Source organism: Anarrhichthys ocellatus, unplaced genomic scaffold, assembly GCF_004355925.1.
Source record: "Anarrhichthys ocellatus isolate YVR2014 unplaced genomic scaffold, GSC_Weel_1.0 scaffold12, whole genome shotgun sequence".
Classification (NCBI taxonomy): domain Eukaryota; kingdom Metazoa; phylum Chordata; class Actinopteri; order Perciformes; family Anarhichadidae; genus Anarrhichthys; species Anarrhichthys ocellatus.
The window spans coordinates 639,642-657,196 of record NW_022280042.1 but is presented as its reverse complement, the minus strand read 5'-3'; the positions used below and the strand labels follow the sequence as shown (position 1 = coordinate 657,196).

At 44.0% G+C, this 17,555-nt stretch overlaps 1 protein-coding gene across 1 annotated transcript in view; it reads right to left on the bottom strand.

The window, feature by feature from the left end:
• Nucleotides 1–298: 298 nt before the first annotated feature.
• The window catches only part of arhgap1 (Rho GTPase activating protein 1), a 34,356-nt gene continuing 17,099 nt past the window's right edge, over nucleotides 299–17,555 (bottom strand). Inside the window, exons 3-13 of the mRNA XM_031852000.1 lie at nucleotides 16,521–16,619; nucleotides 16,241–16,328; nucleotides 15,485–15,616; nucleotides 13,767–13,853; nucleotides 11,402–11,500; nucleotides 10,998–11,105; nucleotides 10,169–10,245; nucleotides 9,971–10,048; nucleotides 9,021–9,149; nucleotides 1,481–1,584; nucleotides 299–1,406 (exon numbers count right to left, since the gene is read on the bottom strand). Of these exons, the coding sequence (XP_031707860.1) occupies nucleotides 1,239–1,406; nucleotides 1,481–1,584; nucleotides 9,021–9,149; nucleotides 9,971–10,048; nucleotides 10,169–10,245; nucleotides 10,998–11,105; nucleotides 11,402–11,500; nucleotides 13,767–13,853; nucleotides 15,485–15,616; nucleotides 16,241–16,328; nucleotides 16,521–16,619 (1,169 nt within the window). The 3' untranslated portion in view covers nucleotides 299–1,238. The remainder of the gene's footprint in view (nucleotides 1,407–1,480; nucleotides 1,585–9,020; nucleotides 9,150–9,970; nucleotides 10,049–10,168; nucleotides 10,246–10,997; nucleotides 11,106–11,401; nucleotides 11,501–13,766; nucleotides 13,854–15,484; nucleotides 15,617–16,240; nucleotides 16,329–16,520; nucleotides 16,620–17,555) is intronic.

The following is a 17,555-nucleotide window of genomic DNA, read 5'->3' as shown; positions in this document are numbered from 1 at the left end:
AGAATATCTCAGGATATAGTACAGTGCTATATATGACTGAGCAGTGAGTCTGAAACAAGGGTTTGGGTTCCAACATGCTTTTTTCTACTGCTTTTTAGAATTACAGCATTTCAAAGAATGTCCACAACGTTAGGTACCAAGTTCACCGTTTGTGAATTTACCCTGAGACTTTAATGAAGATGGAAACCTCCCAGAGCTAAAGAGAGGAGAGCCTCATCTCTCCTCTCTTTAGCTCTGGATCATCATCCTAGAGGGCATGTTTGTTATCTATAGTTATTATTGATCGTGTGCTGTCATCCTGCTCTCTCTGTGAAAGCTACACAACACTTTTTGACACTTCATAGAAACAACAGAGAGACAACAACACAGCACATGTATACAGAGACAGACCGGAGACATCCAAGTCCAACTGCTATGAGTCTGCCTACAGGAGCAAAGACGAGGAAGAGCCTGAGACACTGAAACAGGTAGAAACACATGCATGTTTGAAGGGTTGCTGTGGTGGAATGATGTGGTGGAAGAGTCACAAATGTACAATGTGACAGAATTGATACATATTTGACTTGAGTGCATTGATGTCCTGAAAGATACACTCACGTGACTACACATCTAGAACAGACTGGATTTACCTGGCAGGGTTAGGGTCTGATAGAATACTATTAAGCTGCATTATGGGAAATGTAGGATCCAGGGCTTTTGGAGATTGACCAAAGTGACCAATTTCTTTGATTCTGACCACATTTTGTTGAAGGTCTCTTGAGAAAGAAAATGCTGCAACAAAATCTGGGAGTGACTTTTTCACCTCGTATCAGCTACTTTTTTATTTGTTTAATGATTACTGATTATGAGACAGCACTGTTGACTTCTCAAAATGACAAAAAAAAAAATTAGCAGACTTTGATCTCCAGTCAGACCAAAGTGACCCCGTGAGTGGATGCTATGTCAACAACTTATTTGCAGTTAAATTGTGTGCTATATGTTGTTTATTTAACGTTATTTGGCTGCATTCCAATAAGTACCATTGGCACCCACATGCCTGGAGTCACATGGACATGAGGGCCAGAAGCTAGCAGCAGTCCAGACTGCTTGACATAACAAGAAGACACTGCTAAGGGGCCAATCAGAATGTAAAGACTGATGGAAACTAAATGAAATGTAATTGGTCCACAGGATCTAGTGTTATAATGGAATATGGTGTTTGGGACTGGACGAGAGACTGCAGGGTGAAGGGGCAGGATTTAGGTAAAGACCAGATGCTGCTGGTCCAGCAGGGTTCTGGTGAAGTTGTTGATTGGCCCAATGGCGCTGAGTGACATGGCGTTGTCCCGCCCCCAGAGCAGGTTAGGACCAAACACCACAGCCAGGTTACTGTTGGTCATCTTATTCACTTCACTGTTGGCTGATACCTAAACAAACACACAGACAGGTTACACAGGTAGAAAGGTTCCGGAGAGAGAGTGATGGGAAGTGAAGTCTGTACCTGTGCCAGGAATGTGACGAGGTACCGAAGTGATGCAGCGTTTTCCTCTGGCAGCGACTCCACCAGAGTCTTCATAAGGGCCATCTGGCTGTCACTGGAAACAGCTGGCACACAACAAACAGACACCATTGTGAAGTAGAGGTGGTTTAGGATACAGTACATGCTGTAGATCAGTAGTCAATCAAGAAGGGATCAGGTGACACAGGAACATTTGTATGCACTGTAATTCTATATTATATAATATTATTATTAGTGCTGGGCAAGTTAACGCGTTAATTTCGCGTTAACACATTCATTAATTAACGCCGACAATTATTTTATCGTGCGTTAACGCATTTTTTAAATTTATTATAATTGTTTTTTTTTTTTTATTGAAAGACAAGAGACAATACATATACATAACAACAAGAGGATGACAAGAACAGTGGGATAAAAGCCAGCAAACATCCTATAGTCAGTTGTGTAAGATCTCCGTGGTCAACTCAGCAGACACTTACATGTTAGTGCACCTATATGCTGAAGTTCACGGTAAACTCATTTAAACGGCACAGATCGGGAGCAAGCAAAGGACTTTGAAAGTTAGCGGAAAGATTAACGTGAGACAACATCCGGTTTCTTCAGACAAACATCCGGTTTTCAGAATAAGATGCCAACAAAGTATGAATTATATTCACATTAAGTATAAAACATGCTACCTGCATCTCGTGAACCAAATGTTATTGCCCTTTTGTTCATATAGCAGTACTTTTAAAATAAAATTGTTATTGCCATAACAATGCGATTAATCGCAAAAAAATCCATGCGATTAATCGCGATTAAATATTTTAATCGTTGCCCAGCACTAATTATTATATTTAGACCACTTTAAACACTCCTTCATGAGTCAGCTGTCACTCTGGTTGTCTCAGCTGCCAGAAAATACACTTCAGTGATAAAGCACATAATTACTTCAAGTAACTACCAAAAAAAAATAAAGTGTGCGTGTTCTGTCTCTCTGTCTCGCTCGCCCACATGTGCAGGCTTTCTACTTCTCTCTCTCCTTATTTGTTCCTTTCTCTTGCTCTCTTCCACTTAAACATCTGTATCATTCAAAATCAACACATCAAACATTGATGGGGGCTGTGCATGAATGTGCATGAATGATTACTTGTAGTGTAAAGCGCTTCGAGTGGTTGGAAGACTACAAAGGTGCTAATCATGTCAAGTCCATTTACTGTTAACATTTACTAGTGACATAACGTCAGTGAACAGTGTTTGTAATATAACACGCTGTCAAAGTAAATGCAGGTCTCAAAACCAACTGTTTGTGCAGGTGTCTCTGACAATCACTGCTGAGAGACTCAAAGCTGGAAGAGTCGAGGAGAAATAGGAGAATGTATAGTTCCATGTGGGGAATAAATTTAAGCCAAAAGGTGAGCCAATGTAGAATAATCTATCATATAAATTAGCCTGGGTGTAGTTGATTTTATTAAACAAACTTCACGTTGCATGAAATTACTTTACGGCCTGGCTCCAAAACGAACAAAAACAATAAAATGTACTATTAATGAAAACGACCCCTATGATAGTTAGCCCACGGACTTTAGCCACCTCGCCCGGACCAGGGAAACCGGGGTACCCTCCCGGAGCCAGACCCAGGAGGGGAGATCGTAGACGAGCGTCTGGTGGCCGAGCCTTTGCCCATGGGGCCCGGTTGGGCTCAGCCCGAATAAACACCATGGAGCAGCCACCCTGTGGACCCACCACCCACAGGGACAAGCATCGGGGTCGGGTGCAATGCAGACCGGGCGGCAGGGTCGGGCGGGAGGCCCGGGCATGCCGATCGCCGGCAGCATAGACTAGCTCTAGGGACGTGGAACGTCACCTCGCTAGCGGGGAAAGAGCCGGAGCTGGTGCAGGAGGTGGAGCGATACCAGCTAGAAATAGTTGGACTCACCTCCACACACAGCGTTGGCTCTGGAACCAAGCTCCTGGAGAGGGGTTGGACTTTGTCCTTTTCCGGAGTTGCCCAGGGTGAGAGGCGCCGGGCGGGAGTGGGGATACTCACGAGCCCCCGGCTGAGCACCGCTGTGTTGGAGTTCTCCCCGGAGAACGAGAGGGTCGCCTCCATGCGCCTACGGGTTGCGGGGAGCAAGGCTCCGACTGTGGTTTGTGCTTATGCACCAAACACCAGTTCGGAGTATCCGGCCTTCTTGGAGTCGGTGGGAGGGTTCCTGGAAAGGGCGCCGCCTACCGACTCCATAGTTCTCCTGGGGGACTTCAACGCTCACGTGGGCAATGACGGAGAAACCTGGCGGGGGGTGATTGGGAGGAACGGCTTGCCCGATCTGAACCCGAATGGTGTTTCGTTATTGGACTTCTGTGCTTGCCACGGTTTGGCCATAACGAACACTATGTTTGAACATAAGGTGGCTCATAAGTGTACCTGGTACCAGAACACCTTAGGCCGGAGATCAATGATCGACTTTGTAATCATATCATTTGATTTGCGGCCGTATGTCTTGGACACTCGGGTGAAGAGAGGAGCAGAGCTGTCAACTGATCACCACCTGGTGGTGAGTTGGATCAGATCGCAGGGGAACCGGTTGGAAAGACCCGGCAAGCCCAAAGGTGTAGTGAGGGTGAACTGGGAACGTCTGGCGGAGGACCCTGTCCGGGAGGTCTTTAACTCCACCTCCGGAAGAACTTCTCACACATCCCGGAGGAGGTTGGGGACACGGAATCCGAGTGGACCATGTTCAAAGCCTCTACTATTGTGGACGCGGCCGCTAGGAGCTGTGGCCGGAAGGTCATCGGTGCCTGTCGTGGCGGCAACCCGAGAACCCGGTGGTGGACACCGGAGGTGAGGGAAGCCGTCAAGCTGAAGGAGACCTTCAAGGCCTGGTTGGCCCAGGAGTCTCCTGAAGCAGCTGACAGGTACCGGCAGGCCAGAATGGCTGCAGCTGCGGTGATCGCGAATGCTAAAACTCGGGCATGGGAGGAGTTCGGGGAGGCCATGGAGAAGGACTTTCGGTTGGCCTCAACGAGGTTCTGGCAAACCATCCGACGGCTCAGGAAGGGAAAGCAGGGCTTACCCCAGGCTGTTCTCAGCAGGGGGGGGGGGAACTGCTAACCCGGACGGAGGACATCGTCGGGCGGTGGAAAGAGCACTTTGAGGAACTCCTAAACCCGACCAACATGTCCTCTGCAGAGGAGGCAGCGCCTGAGGACCTAGGGGGAGGCTCACCCATATCCCTGGCAGAGGTCGCTGAGGTAGTTAAGCTCCTTGGTGGCAAGGCGCCGGGGGTGGATGAGATCCGCCCTGACATGCTGAAGGCGCTGGACATAGTTGGGCTGTCCTGGCTGACACGCCTCTTCAATGTCGCATGGGGGTCAGGATCAGTGCCCATGGAATGGCAGACCGGGGTGGTGGTTCCTATCTTCAAAAAGGGGGACCGCAGAGTGTGCTTGAATTACCGGGGTATCACACTACTCAGCCTCCTGGGGAAGGCTTATGCCAGGGTGCTGGAAAGGAGGCTCCGACCGCTTGTCGAACCTCAGATTCAAGAGGAGCAGTGCGGATTCTGCCCCGGCCGTGGAACAGTGGACCAGCTCTTTACCCTCGCAAGACTACTGGAGGGGCTCTGGGAGTTTGCCCAACCAGTCTACATGTGCTTTGTGGACTTGGAGAAGGCTTTCGACCGGGTCCCTCGGAGGGTCTTGTGGGGGGTGCTGCGGGAGTATGGGGTGCCGGACCCGTTACAACGGGCGATCCGGTCTCTGTACGACTGCAGTAGGAGCTGTGTCCGCATTCTCGGCAATAAGTCAGACACGTTCCCGGTGGGTCTTTGTTACCGGTCCTGTTCGTGATTTTCAGGAACAGGATATCTAGGCGCAGCCTGGGGGCGGAGAACGTCAGTTTTGGGGGTCTCGGGATCACCTCTCTGCTGTTTGCAATTGATGTGGTCCTGTTAGCCTCCTCGGATCATGACCTCCAGCATTCACTGGGGTGGTTTGCAGCCGAGTGTGAAGCGGCGGGCATGAGAATTAGCACCTCCAAATCTGAGGCCATGGTTCTCTGCCGGAAACCGGTGGATTGCTCCTCCAGGTGGGGACGGAGTGCCTACCTCAAGTGAAGGAGTTTAAGTATCTCGGGGTCTTGTTCACGAGTGAGGGTAAGATGGAGCAGGAGATCGACAGGCGGATCGGTGCGACAGTAAAGCAGGCGCTGCAGCGGACTGTCTTGGTGAAGAGGGAGCTGAGCCGGAAGGCAAAGCTCTCAATTTACCACTCGGTCTACGTTCCTACCCTCACCTATGGTCACGAACTCTGGGTCATGACCGAAAGGACAAGGTCACGGCTACAAGCAGCCGAAATGAGTTTCCTCCGTAGGGTGGCCGGGCTCAGCCTTAGAGATAGGGTAAGGAGCTCGGCCATCAAGAGGGAACTTGGAGTCGAGCCGCTACTCCTTCGCGTCGAAAGGAGTCAGCTGAGGTGGTTCGGGCATCTAATTAGGATGCCTCCTGGACGCCTCCCACTGGAGGTTTTCCATGCACGTCCAAGTGGGAAGAGACCCCGGGGAAGACCCAGAACACGCTGGAGAGATTACATCTCCCAGCTGACCTGGGAACGCCTCGGGATCCCCCAGAATGAGCTGGAACATGTTGCCGGTGAGAGGGAGGTCTGGGTCGGCCTGCTTGGCCTGCTGCCACCGCGACCCGACCCCGGATAAGCGGTGGAAAATGGATGGATTAATGAAAACAAAAGATACGTATGTAACCACGGTTCTATGAATCCTGGATGACCGCCAGAGGCAGTGCTTAACACTGGATATCTTCTGTCTCGCGCACGCGCAGGTCGAGTCTTTATATCAACAAAGTCACCTGTGACCTCAGATGACCCCCGTCGTCTATAAGTTCCGGTGTCATCTTGAGATCAGTCCTACGGAATCTTCTCGCAAGTTCACGGAATTCCGAGTGACCAAGAATTCTGGCGGTCATCTAGGATTCATAGAACTGTAGTTACATTCGTAACTTTCGTTCGATTTCATCCTTACTGACCGCCAGAGGCAGTGCTTAACACTGGATGACTTATATCAACAGAGTCATGAGGAATCACAAGTACCTACTCCGTATAGCTAAGGCAGAGGAATTTGGCCAAAGAACCCTCCCCAGTGGGTGAGTGGTGGCAATGTAGTGTTTGATGAATGTGCTCGGTGATGCCCATGAGGCCGCAGCATATATATTCTCCACAGGCACACCTCTCAGGGCTGCCTATGACGTGGAGACACTCCTGATAGAGTGGCCCTTCACTCCGGATGGTAGAGCACGGTCGCTTGCCTTGTATGCATAGGCAATGGCCTCCACTATCTGTGGAACAGGTGCTGTTTTGAAAGGGCGCAGCCCTTCTTGGGCCCACCATAACTGACAAAGAGCTGCTCCGACCGCCGTATGCACGCGGTGGCTTCCACATAAGCTCTGAGGGCCCGCTTTGACCTCTCCTCTCCTGATGGGGGGTCAAACTGCGCAAGCTGGATAGGCTGGTTGATATGCGAGGTTGACACCTTTGGGAGAAACGCTGCATTAGGCCACAAAGTAACACCCGAGCCATCCGAGTTCCACCTCAGACATGATTCACTCACCGACAGGGCATGTAGCTCGCCTACACGTTTGGCTGAAGTGATGGCAAGGAGAAAAAACGTTTTGGCCGACAGCCATCTCGGCTCCACCTGTGCCAGGGGTTCAAAAGGAGGCAAGCATAGGGTGTCCAATACCAAGGGTAGGTCCCATGCAGGGGGCCTTCGGGGGACGCAATTGCAGAGCCCCTTTTAGGAAGAGGGACACCAGTCTGTGGCTCTCTACTGTGTCATTGTCGACCTTAGCATGCTGCCACGAAATAGCGGCCACGTATACCCTCAGGGTAGAGGGAGACCCTTCCTTAGCAAAGGTTTTTGTTTTGAGGGCAAAAGGTTTTTGTTTTGAAAGCAAAAGTTTTTGATTTGCAGCCAAAAATTATAGTTTCATAAGCAAAACTAACAAATAATGTATGTTCAGGTTATATATTTTACTTACAAACTTGATTTTTGTTTGCAGTGCGAGAAATTTGCTCTCAAAACATTTTTTTTGTTTGCGTAATAAAGACAAATATACCTTCATACTGACCACTTTTCTCTCTTTGGAGAACATCATGTGAAATAACTTCTCTGACTCACGTAATTATTCTCCTGCTCTTCGTTCTCTTTCCTCGTCTCTCTCGTGTGTGTAAATCACTCACTTGAGTCAGGAAACTTGTCAGAATACCCATATTTGATTGGCTGAGCTGCATCACGTGATGTGATTTACAACGCATTGGTCGGTGTGTTTCCTGCACTGCTGAACAAGTGCCGTAAATACTGGAAAAGCTGCGCCGGTTATAATAGAAGCGCTCCGTCAAAATTTAATAATTCTCAATTATCTATCGGTTTTAGGTCCAGGGTCCGGATACAACGGCATCTGGGTCCGGATCCGGACCGCGGTCCGCTTATTAGTGGTTTAGGGCATGGCACCAGGAGACTTTTTTTTAAATCCACATGTGATACATGTGCCTACCAAATTCTGTAAATCTATGTGAAACGTACTGCGAAGGCTGCTTCGGCAAAATTGTGTAGGGGGCGCTATCGAGCGATTTGCCACTCTGAAGCAATAAAATCATATTATATAACAAAATTTTGGGCTTTAAATCTGTCTGCCACGTTTGCTTATGTTTCAAGCATTTTTAGCCCCTCAAAAGTACCGTTTTTCACGGCAAAGACTGCGAAACATCAAAAGCTTCATGAACTGGCATTATGAACTTCTTACATTTGTGTGGAACTAATTTGATGTTGATCTGATTTACCTACTAAGAGAAACAAGCCAAATTATAGAGACTTTAACTTCCTGTTACCAGTAGGTGGTGCTATGACTATGATTCAAAATTGGCCTGCAGATGTCTTCAGGACTGGAGTCTCATCAAGCATGTGAAATCTGGAAAAGATCTGATGATGTAGAGTTGAGTTACATCAGTTTATTTGTTCATGGCGAAGGATTGAAATTCGCCGAGCCGCCATGTCGCCGCCCTTTAACAAATTCTTACAATCTTCACAATGAAGAATAATTAAGGTCTTAAGGCTTTTCTGACAACATTTTAGAGGGATCTGATTAATCTGTGAGGAGCGGGACGTACCGACTTCCTGCAGGATGTACTGACTTCCTGTTTGGTTTAGTGAATAACTCCAAGAGGATTTTTTGTACGTCCCACCATGTTACACATACGTACCAGATTTCATACATCTAGGTGAAACCCAATGTTGGGGCTAGTCAATAGGGGGCGCTATCGAGCCAATTTTTCATGCTGGACTGCAGTTTTCGCCACGACTGCCTTGCGTGCAAAATTTCAAAATATTACCAGTATCCCAAGCACCTCCTTTTTGCGACGAAACATGTACAATAACAATAATAAACATTAGAAGAACAATAGGTCCTCCGCTCCGACTACGTCGGTGGGGAGGACCCTAATATAAATAGTAGGTAATGCTTGAACATACAAGTGAAGTTGATGATGTCGTTGTAGAGCTGGTAGGTCAGCAGAGGCTCAGGCAGTTCCCTCAGGAATGTCTTCAAAATCACAGCAGCCAAGTGGATGTCTTCCATCTCTGTGAAACTCACTGGCTCACCTACCAACACACAAACACGTGCACAATAAGAAAAGAACACGTTATCCATATTTCCCTTTGTCCATCACAGTCAGGTCCTTTTAAGGGGGCTTAAGCCCAGAACTCTGGGACAAGTGGGTGAGATACATAAAACCATTACAAACAGATTTTGTGGCATAGCGAATGAATGACCCTGGATTTTCAGGGGATTTATAGATACTGTAATTAATGTGCTTCACTCTGTAATTGTATTAGCATCAGAAGTATGAAATACTTTTGTTCATAATTGAAACCGGCTGACTTTTTAGTAAGGCTGGGTCAAAGGCGGTCTTTCCCACAGTTTAAGAGGCTCTCAAACTCAACACTAGTTAGCTTAGCCTCCCTGAACACACGCGGGGCCTCAGCTGTTTTTTGTTATTGTTCCGGGTTCAAAAGGTCACAGCCCGTTGTCTGTTACGTGAGCGCAGTCCACCGAAAACATTATATTTCCCACAATTTAAGCTTCTGCATTTAACAAATGCACTAGTATTATTCAAACGTATTGTTCGGTTCGTAAGCCTCGTACCGAACGGTTTAATACGAATACGTGTAGTTACACCCCTAGAAACAAATAATAACCGTAGCTCAGTAGGACAGCACAGAAGGCCCAGGTATAAAATGCACGACCCGCCACTGCATTATAGAACTGCTCAGAGAAATACTAAAATGTTGGCACAAGGTGATCACGAGCTCCCAAAATCAACACATCCCTGCTTCCTGCGTAGACAGGAAGTCAGAAGACAAAACAACAAAGTCTGAGCAGTAAAGTCAACACACTGGTTCAACAGGCCTATTGATCCTACCTGAGTTGTATCTGAGCTGGACCTCCTTCACCAGAGTCACATTGGCAGACCGTCTGAAGATCCCTTCAATCTCCAAACCTGAGACACACACAGCACAGTAAAGAAGCACAAGACAGTTCTTACTAGGAGAACAATTCATTGAGTGACCTGCAGTTAAAAGTATCAATTTAAAGTATTAGTACATCATGTTTGTGGTACCTTGCTCTGAAAGGAAGCTGATGGTGTCTCTCATCACCAAGGGAATAGGATCCTCATCTGGATTCCTCTGTCTCAGTCTAACAAACACACACAGTGGTTAAGATAACAAGCTGAGACACAGCCAGTGTCCTTAAAGCTGACTGGAGCTGTAATACAATACCATCCATGGCTTTCCTGCACTTAACAATTTAGAGCAAATTGCGTGAGTGAAATGTACCAAAGCACAACCTAACAAACGTTTTACTATAATATATGATGTTTCTGGATTAATATCACTGCTGCATTTTACTGCACTAGACGTTTATGGTTGTGCTAATTTGAACATCTTTGTATACAGTTAAGTCTACAGCAATGCATCATATTCTATAAGATCATCATATGTGTGAGAACCACAAATCTCTAAAAATTAAACTTTTCATGAGCTCAGAAGAACAGCCCTGTTTTCAGCTTCGTAACGATGCATTTTCTAGTTAATAGTACGAGTATTTATTTAACATAAAACGTAGGAGAATTCATTAAACTCATGAAGGAACACTTCATCCATCAGTTTATCAAAAACACTCGTTTTTTCTTTTCACTGAACAGGAAGGGTATGAAAAAAATGTAATCTGAAAAGTAACAAGTAACTAAGGTTCCTAGACAAATGTAGTAGTAGAATATAAAGTACAATATTTGCCTCTGAAAATTAGTAGAGTAGAAGTATAAAGTTGCATAAAAGGGAAATACTTCAGAAAGTACAAGTACCTTGAATTTGTACTTAAGTACAGTACTTGAGTGAATATAGTTATCAATCGATATATATCAAAATATAACAGTCAAACAGACTTACATTGCTAGTGGCACCCCAAACACCTGGTTGGGGAGGGGGGGGCTGTGGAGAGGAGACGTGGGGGGCTGGCCGGTGGGTTTCAGTGACGCTCTTAACTTGTTGTCGTACCTGACAGAGACAAAGAAGATCAGCTGCTGTCAACTCTTACTTTAAATCTGTGGATTCAAAAAGTTAACAAAGATGTACACAGATGTAATTGTGTGTAGGTTTCAATTATTTCTGGGATGAAATGTATTTTAACAGGATACAGAAGTTAAATAGCAACAGTGAATGTAATACAAACACCATTTTCAAAACCAATACCATGACCTATTAAAAGACAAAATGATAACAGTAGGAAATCAAATGCAGATATGGATTGTGAATAATGGAGTAGATTTGTGGACTATGACATTAGCTCTTACTCTTTGACGCGGGCAGGAATGAGCAGCTGCTCACATTTCACCACGTCCTCCAGCTCACTCAGGTAGCTCGCATAGTTGATCTTCCTGCCAAACTTAAAACTACAAAGAGAGAGAGAGAGAAAATTCACTTCAGTTACCTTGTCATTTGCTGCATTCACACTCTGTTGTTCTGAACTTGTTTAGTTTGAAATGGGGAATGATGATGATCATGTTGCCAAATGCTGGATTGAATTTTCACATTTTATCATAAAGTTGATGACAAAATATGTTTTTTTTTTTTTTTAAAGAAATGGACAACAGAAAATGTGAACACATAAACTAAGTAAATCAGAAAATATGAGTATATTTGATAAAAGGTTATAATGTGAAGGTGCCTCAGTGAGCCATCACAGGATGACAGTGAATAAGCATTCACAATAACAGGACATTCAGCCATGTTTCATTTGATTATTTACCCTCCTCCCATGATCATGAGAGCTGTTGTATAGTTGTCCTGTGATGAACAGCTACATGTTTGGACCTGGTCTTGCACTGTACTGCTCTGCATACAGACGGATGACCATAAAGTAATATAAATCGGTCTTATCTCAATCAACAGGAAATTACTTAATTAAATTCATAAAAATCATAGTTCATGTTTCTCAAATGTGACAAATTGCTGCTTTTCTTTCTTACATGATAGTTTAATTAATAGCTTTGGTTTTTTTGAACAGTCGGTCAAACAAAAGAAAGTATTTTAAGACGTAAACTTGGCATTTTAAGCATTTTCTGATGTTTTATAAAGACATTCTTAACTACAAAAATAATCAGCAAGTTAATCAATAATGGAATGATAAATGGTAAATGGACTGTACTTGTATAGTTCTTTTCTAGTCTTCCGACCACTGAGAGTGCTTCAACACTACATGTCGTCATTCACCCATTCACACACTGATGACAGGGGCTACTATGCAAGGTCCCACCTGCTCATCAGGACTATCCAACATTCATACTACATTCACACACCGTTGGAACAGCCTAAAGGACAACTTGGGGTTAAGTGTCTCTCCCAAGGAGGACATGGAAATAATGTCTACAGCCCCTTTTGGCTACTCCCTGAAATGTGTCTGTAGTAACAGGATCCGGGGAGGAGGGGCCAGCTTTGAATGCTGTGGGTTTACAGTTAACAGCAACCAACAATGTAACATAGTATACCTTTTAATAAACAAAGGCTTTTAAAGAAAAAACTAAAATAAGGTATGAAAAGAATATTGTTTTGCTATCAGTAATGACACTTGGGTATCATATATTTCACAACACATTTTACAAACGTGTGTCAGTACTCTTATTGAGCCGGGTCTTGTTAGCCATTTGTCAAGTTATAAAGGAATTAAATACTTTGAATATGAAGCATGCTGGCTTTAGCGGTTACCTGGAGAAGTGATGCAACAACTCTCCTGACTCAGTGGAGAGTGAAACACTGTTGGATGAAGTTGTTGTAGTAGTTTTCTACAGCTGCCACTAGAGGTTACTAGAGTGATTTCATCAGTTATGTCAATGAAGTCACTTCATATTTCTGGGAAACTACAGGAACTCAAATATCGTGTTGAAGTAACACAAGTATTCACATCACTGTACTTTATGGATCTATGGAAACACTGTGCTATTTTCAGATTGAGTTTTCTTATCGGTGTAACTGTTGCCGACAGTAAAAACATGTCAGTGATTATTCAACAGCAGGATGGAAGCACATGAAGAACTAATCTGAACACCTTCACAGCTTCTGCATGAACGTGTGTGTGAATGGGTGGCTATAGTGTGCAGTGCTTTAAGTGGTCAGAAGACTAGAAAGGAACTATAGAAATGTACCATAGCTAACGAGGTGATCTCTGCATGCAGGCAAAACAGCAGCACAGAAGCAGGAAGTGCACCATTGAAAATAGGTTTCATGTGTTCAGGATGTGATCTTATCTTAAACTGATCAATTTTATACTTGTTCTTTCTGTATTAATCCTATAAATGCTAGGAAACAGACATTGCTCATTACGTGCAACAGCTTGTGTGTTGTAATATTCAATATTAATGGTTCACCCTCAAACCCATTTATAGCCCCCCCCCCCCTTATAAATCTTAAGCCCCTAAACTTCATCAGAAGTCATTTTACCCTCGTTAGACTTTTGGATTATGTGAATAAAGATAAAAAGGTGAATTTAGGTGAAATGGTGTGGTCCTATACAGGACTAGTCATATTGTTCTGATTGATACACACAAAGCAGTAAACAATGATGGCTTACACTGTAGAAGTGTCAAGAAAACCTGTTTAACATGTAAAAATGTAAATTTACATCTCTTGAAACATTTGATTTAATGTGACATAAAAAAGAACCTGATGATTGGTTTGAAGAGGAACAGCAGAGTCTTGATGAACATGGTGGGATGAACGATATACAGAGCCTTGATGTTCTTCTTGTACCTGAAAACACATACAGATGATGTCCTGTACAGTTAGTAGGATCTCTGAAGCAGAGTATGCAGCTGTATGCTGGTTTCTAAATATTCCACTCATTTCACTGAGGCATGCAGTGCTTCCACTTTTACTTTAGGAGAACATCCAATGCACTTCTCACTTCAAAACAACCATCGACAGTGTGCTATAAATTTGTAGGTCAGTTTTTCTGCTTGGTCATGTTTTTTATTTCCATACATAAGTGCCACTCATTTGGCAAACACGTAGAATGATAGCAGATAGTTTCATTGATCTAAAACGTCACTATTACATTTTAGATTGTAGAGTAACTCAAATAGTGAGTTCTGTTTTCTTCTTGATGATAATCCTACAGCGAAGATGCAATGTACAAGGCAGTAAAGCCAAGAGAAGAAAATGGCTGGATGAATTGAATTCAGCCGATTTCTTGTGTGTAGCAGGATCATAAAACTCTCCGTTCGGATCGTATCATGATTTGAGGCACAGATCTCGTAATTGGATCAGCACAAAAAAAAGGTAGCAAATATAAAACTTTTCTGCATCCGATACCAATTACCAATCATTGATAATCCATATTGAAAACATCTTCAAAGAAATGGATTTATTCAAGTTACTCACCAAAACCTACGTTATACAAAATGACATCTAAACACATCATAATGTTAAAATTTACCTTCACCCAATACTAATTTTCCCATAACAGAGCCTGAACGCATCATAATGTGACTGAAAGGAACCTCCGTATGTTAGCCGTTAAGCTAGGTTTATGGTTGCACCACAAAACAACGTAACCACGGCCTGCGAGAAGGCTCCGCAAGTGGTCACAGCGCCGTATACGGCCGTTTTATGGCTCTGATAGAGGCAGCGACCTGTCAATCACTGTGTAGCCCCGCCCTAAAGCATCCCCTGCTTTATGGTCTGTTTGACTCTAAATGGACCATCATTTACCAAATGAACATCATGCTGTATTGAAGAAGACTTGAAACTAGAGATTGAGACCATAAACTCATGTTTACAATGTTTACTGAGGGAATAAATCAAGAGAGAAGTAGAGTCATTTTCTCATAGACTTCTATACAACCAGAGGAGTCGCCCCCTGCTGGTCAGTAGAGAGAATGCGAGTTTAAGACACTTCCACATGGCTTCACTCTTCAGAACCGAAGGTTGCCGCAGGGTTTTGCAGGTTACGCTTGTTGTCGTTTTGATTCTTCACAGTTCATTTTGTTTGTACACCCTCTGGCGTTTCAGAGAATCACACAACGAACATCCCATTGGGCATAAACTGGAGCTTGCTCGCCATCTGCGGAGGCTATGTTGCAAAGCGTAAGTACAAACAAAGCTTATGCGCCGCGACCACTTACCAAGTCAATTTCACAATCAAACAAATTCAGAGCACTTTTTGCGCTTGTCAGTGTGCTGCCATGAAAATAGGGCCCGTGTTCACTTTAAAGAGATGAAAGTGATGGATTAAGGCAAGACGAAGGCTTCAGTCACTTCTCATGTGATGGTCTGTGGCCCCTGTCTGTACACGTCGTGTGACATGTTGTACAGATATTAAGTGATTTGTGATATTGGACTGTAGAAATAAAACTGTACTGAAGTGATGTTGTTGAGCTTACTTTCTGTCAAACTCTCTGTATGCGTCTCGTAGCCAGCTGAGAGAGGGTTTGTTTTCCCCGGTCAGCCCATGGTGGAAATAGATCAGTGTGTAGTCACTTTCAACATACTGATCCAGTGTTCCTTTAAGATACCTGCAAAAAATACAACAAATGAATTGTCATTTCAATAGATACATATGTATCTCAACTGGACTCAATAATCTTGTCCAATTTGACCAGGAATCACATTTACACCAACCTTCTTAAAGCTGAAACACATTACAGAAGCTCTCAGGACATAATGGTGAAAAACAAACATCAAAAAGCTGAAGTGACATTTCCATTCACAGTTCCACGTTATTGAGAAACAGGACTCACTGAATCATAATGCTTTGTATTAAGAACGCTTGTTACCACCCACGGAGCCATGAATACACAAGCAGGGATATTTACACAGCACACAATAGATATAAAGTTAGTGCAGAGTATTGTGTTGTATACTAGATATTCTGTCTATGTGAGCAACATGAGATTCCAGTGTCTAATGCCCCTATGGTTTATCTCTCACTGAATAAAAGTAGTATTATTCTATATACAAGCTTTTGAACTAAATCATTTCACACAAACATATAACTAACAATTACATATACATTTTTGCTGTATTTTATTCCAATTCTATGATTGTTAAATTGGTGAGATAACCACTTGGCTGTGTGCAGGGCATTAACAAACAAAGCTACGAGTATACAGCTCTGTTAGTTTTCCATTGGTTCTTACATCAGCAGCTTGTGATGGTCCAGTTGGTGGTGTGGAGGCATCCTGCATGCATTAAAGACGATCACCTTCCTGCCAAAGTTATCATCACCTGCAGACACACAGAGAGAAAGAGCGGGAATCAACATCAACTTTTTACTTTCACTCTATTATATATTGTTAAGAAAACATGAAGTCAGACTTCTGCAAATTAACATTTTAGTCTGAACAAGTATTTGTAAAAGATAAAAGCAAAGACAAACTGAACCATCAACTTTACAGTGGGACACATTAGAAGACTGACCTGCCACTTCAATGATCTGATGCCTGGCGATGTCATAGAACGGATGGTCCCACGGGAGGTGAGGAGAGCCGGCGTCGAAGCGCTGGGAGACATCAGTCTCTGAAACACACACACAATAAAAACAGCAGTAACATCGGGGCTCATCAACACTCTGGTCTTTAATTCTTTAGCCCCGGGGCCCGTTTAATACGGGGTTGCAGTACCCATCCCTGTGTTGGTCTGTCCGTTCTGGGCTGCTGTAGAAACAGGACTGTCCATCATGAAATGAATGAAGAGGACCCGGTCCCTGTGTAGATATATATATGGCTTTGTCTAAGCTATCAAAGTTACAATGAGTCTTAGTTTCAGGTCATTATACACTAATGAAAACAAAGTTCTGAATATTATATTCCATTTCTGACAATTAATCCTCCTGTTAACCACTGTTCCTTCCAGGGATTCATTCATACTAGGATTCAAGGATTTATTATGGTCATTATACAATACAGTCTGTTTCTGCACTGATTCATTTCATTCCTTTGTATTGTTAGCGTTGCTGTTCAGCAGCATGTCTCAGGAGGTAGAGAGTTGTCTGGTAATCTGGAGGACCTGTGATCAATGTCGGCTTTATACCTTTTTATTTATTGATATTATGTTAACAGACAACTTCAAGTTGTGGTCAATAACTTTATTGTTTATGATGTTAAGCAACTTAGAGTGGAAAAATGCCATGGAGCTGAAAAATAAAACTAAAGATTTGACTTGCATGATGCATTTTATAAAATTGGTATCGAAAAAGTGTCAACGCTTTTCATCTGCATAAAAAACGTTTTTTCACCTTTCTCTTTCAACCAAAAGTAAACTAGACGACCAGCGAACACAGGTTTTTACTACATTTACATCTAACTACATGTTCCTGATGGTGTTGATGTTGGGGGCCCACTTCAGGTCCTGGGAGATTGTGGATCCCAGAAACCTGAAGGTCTCCACAGCAGACACTGTGCTGTTGAGTATGGTGAGGGGGGGGGGGGGGGGGGGGGGGGGGGGGGGGGGGGG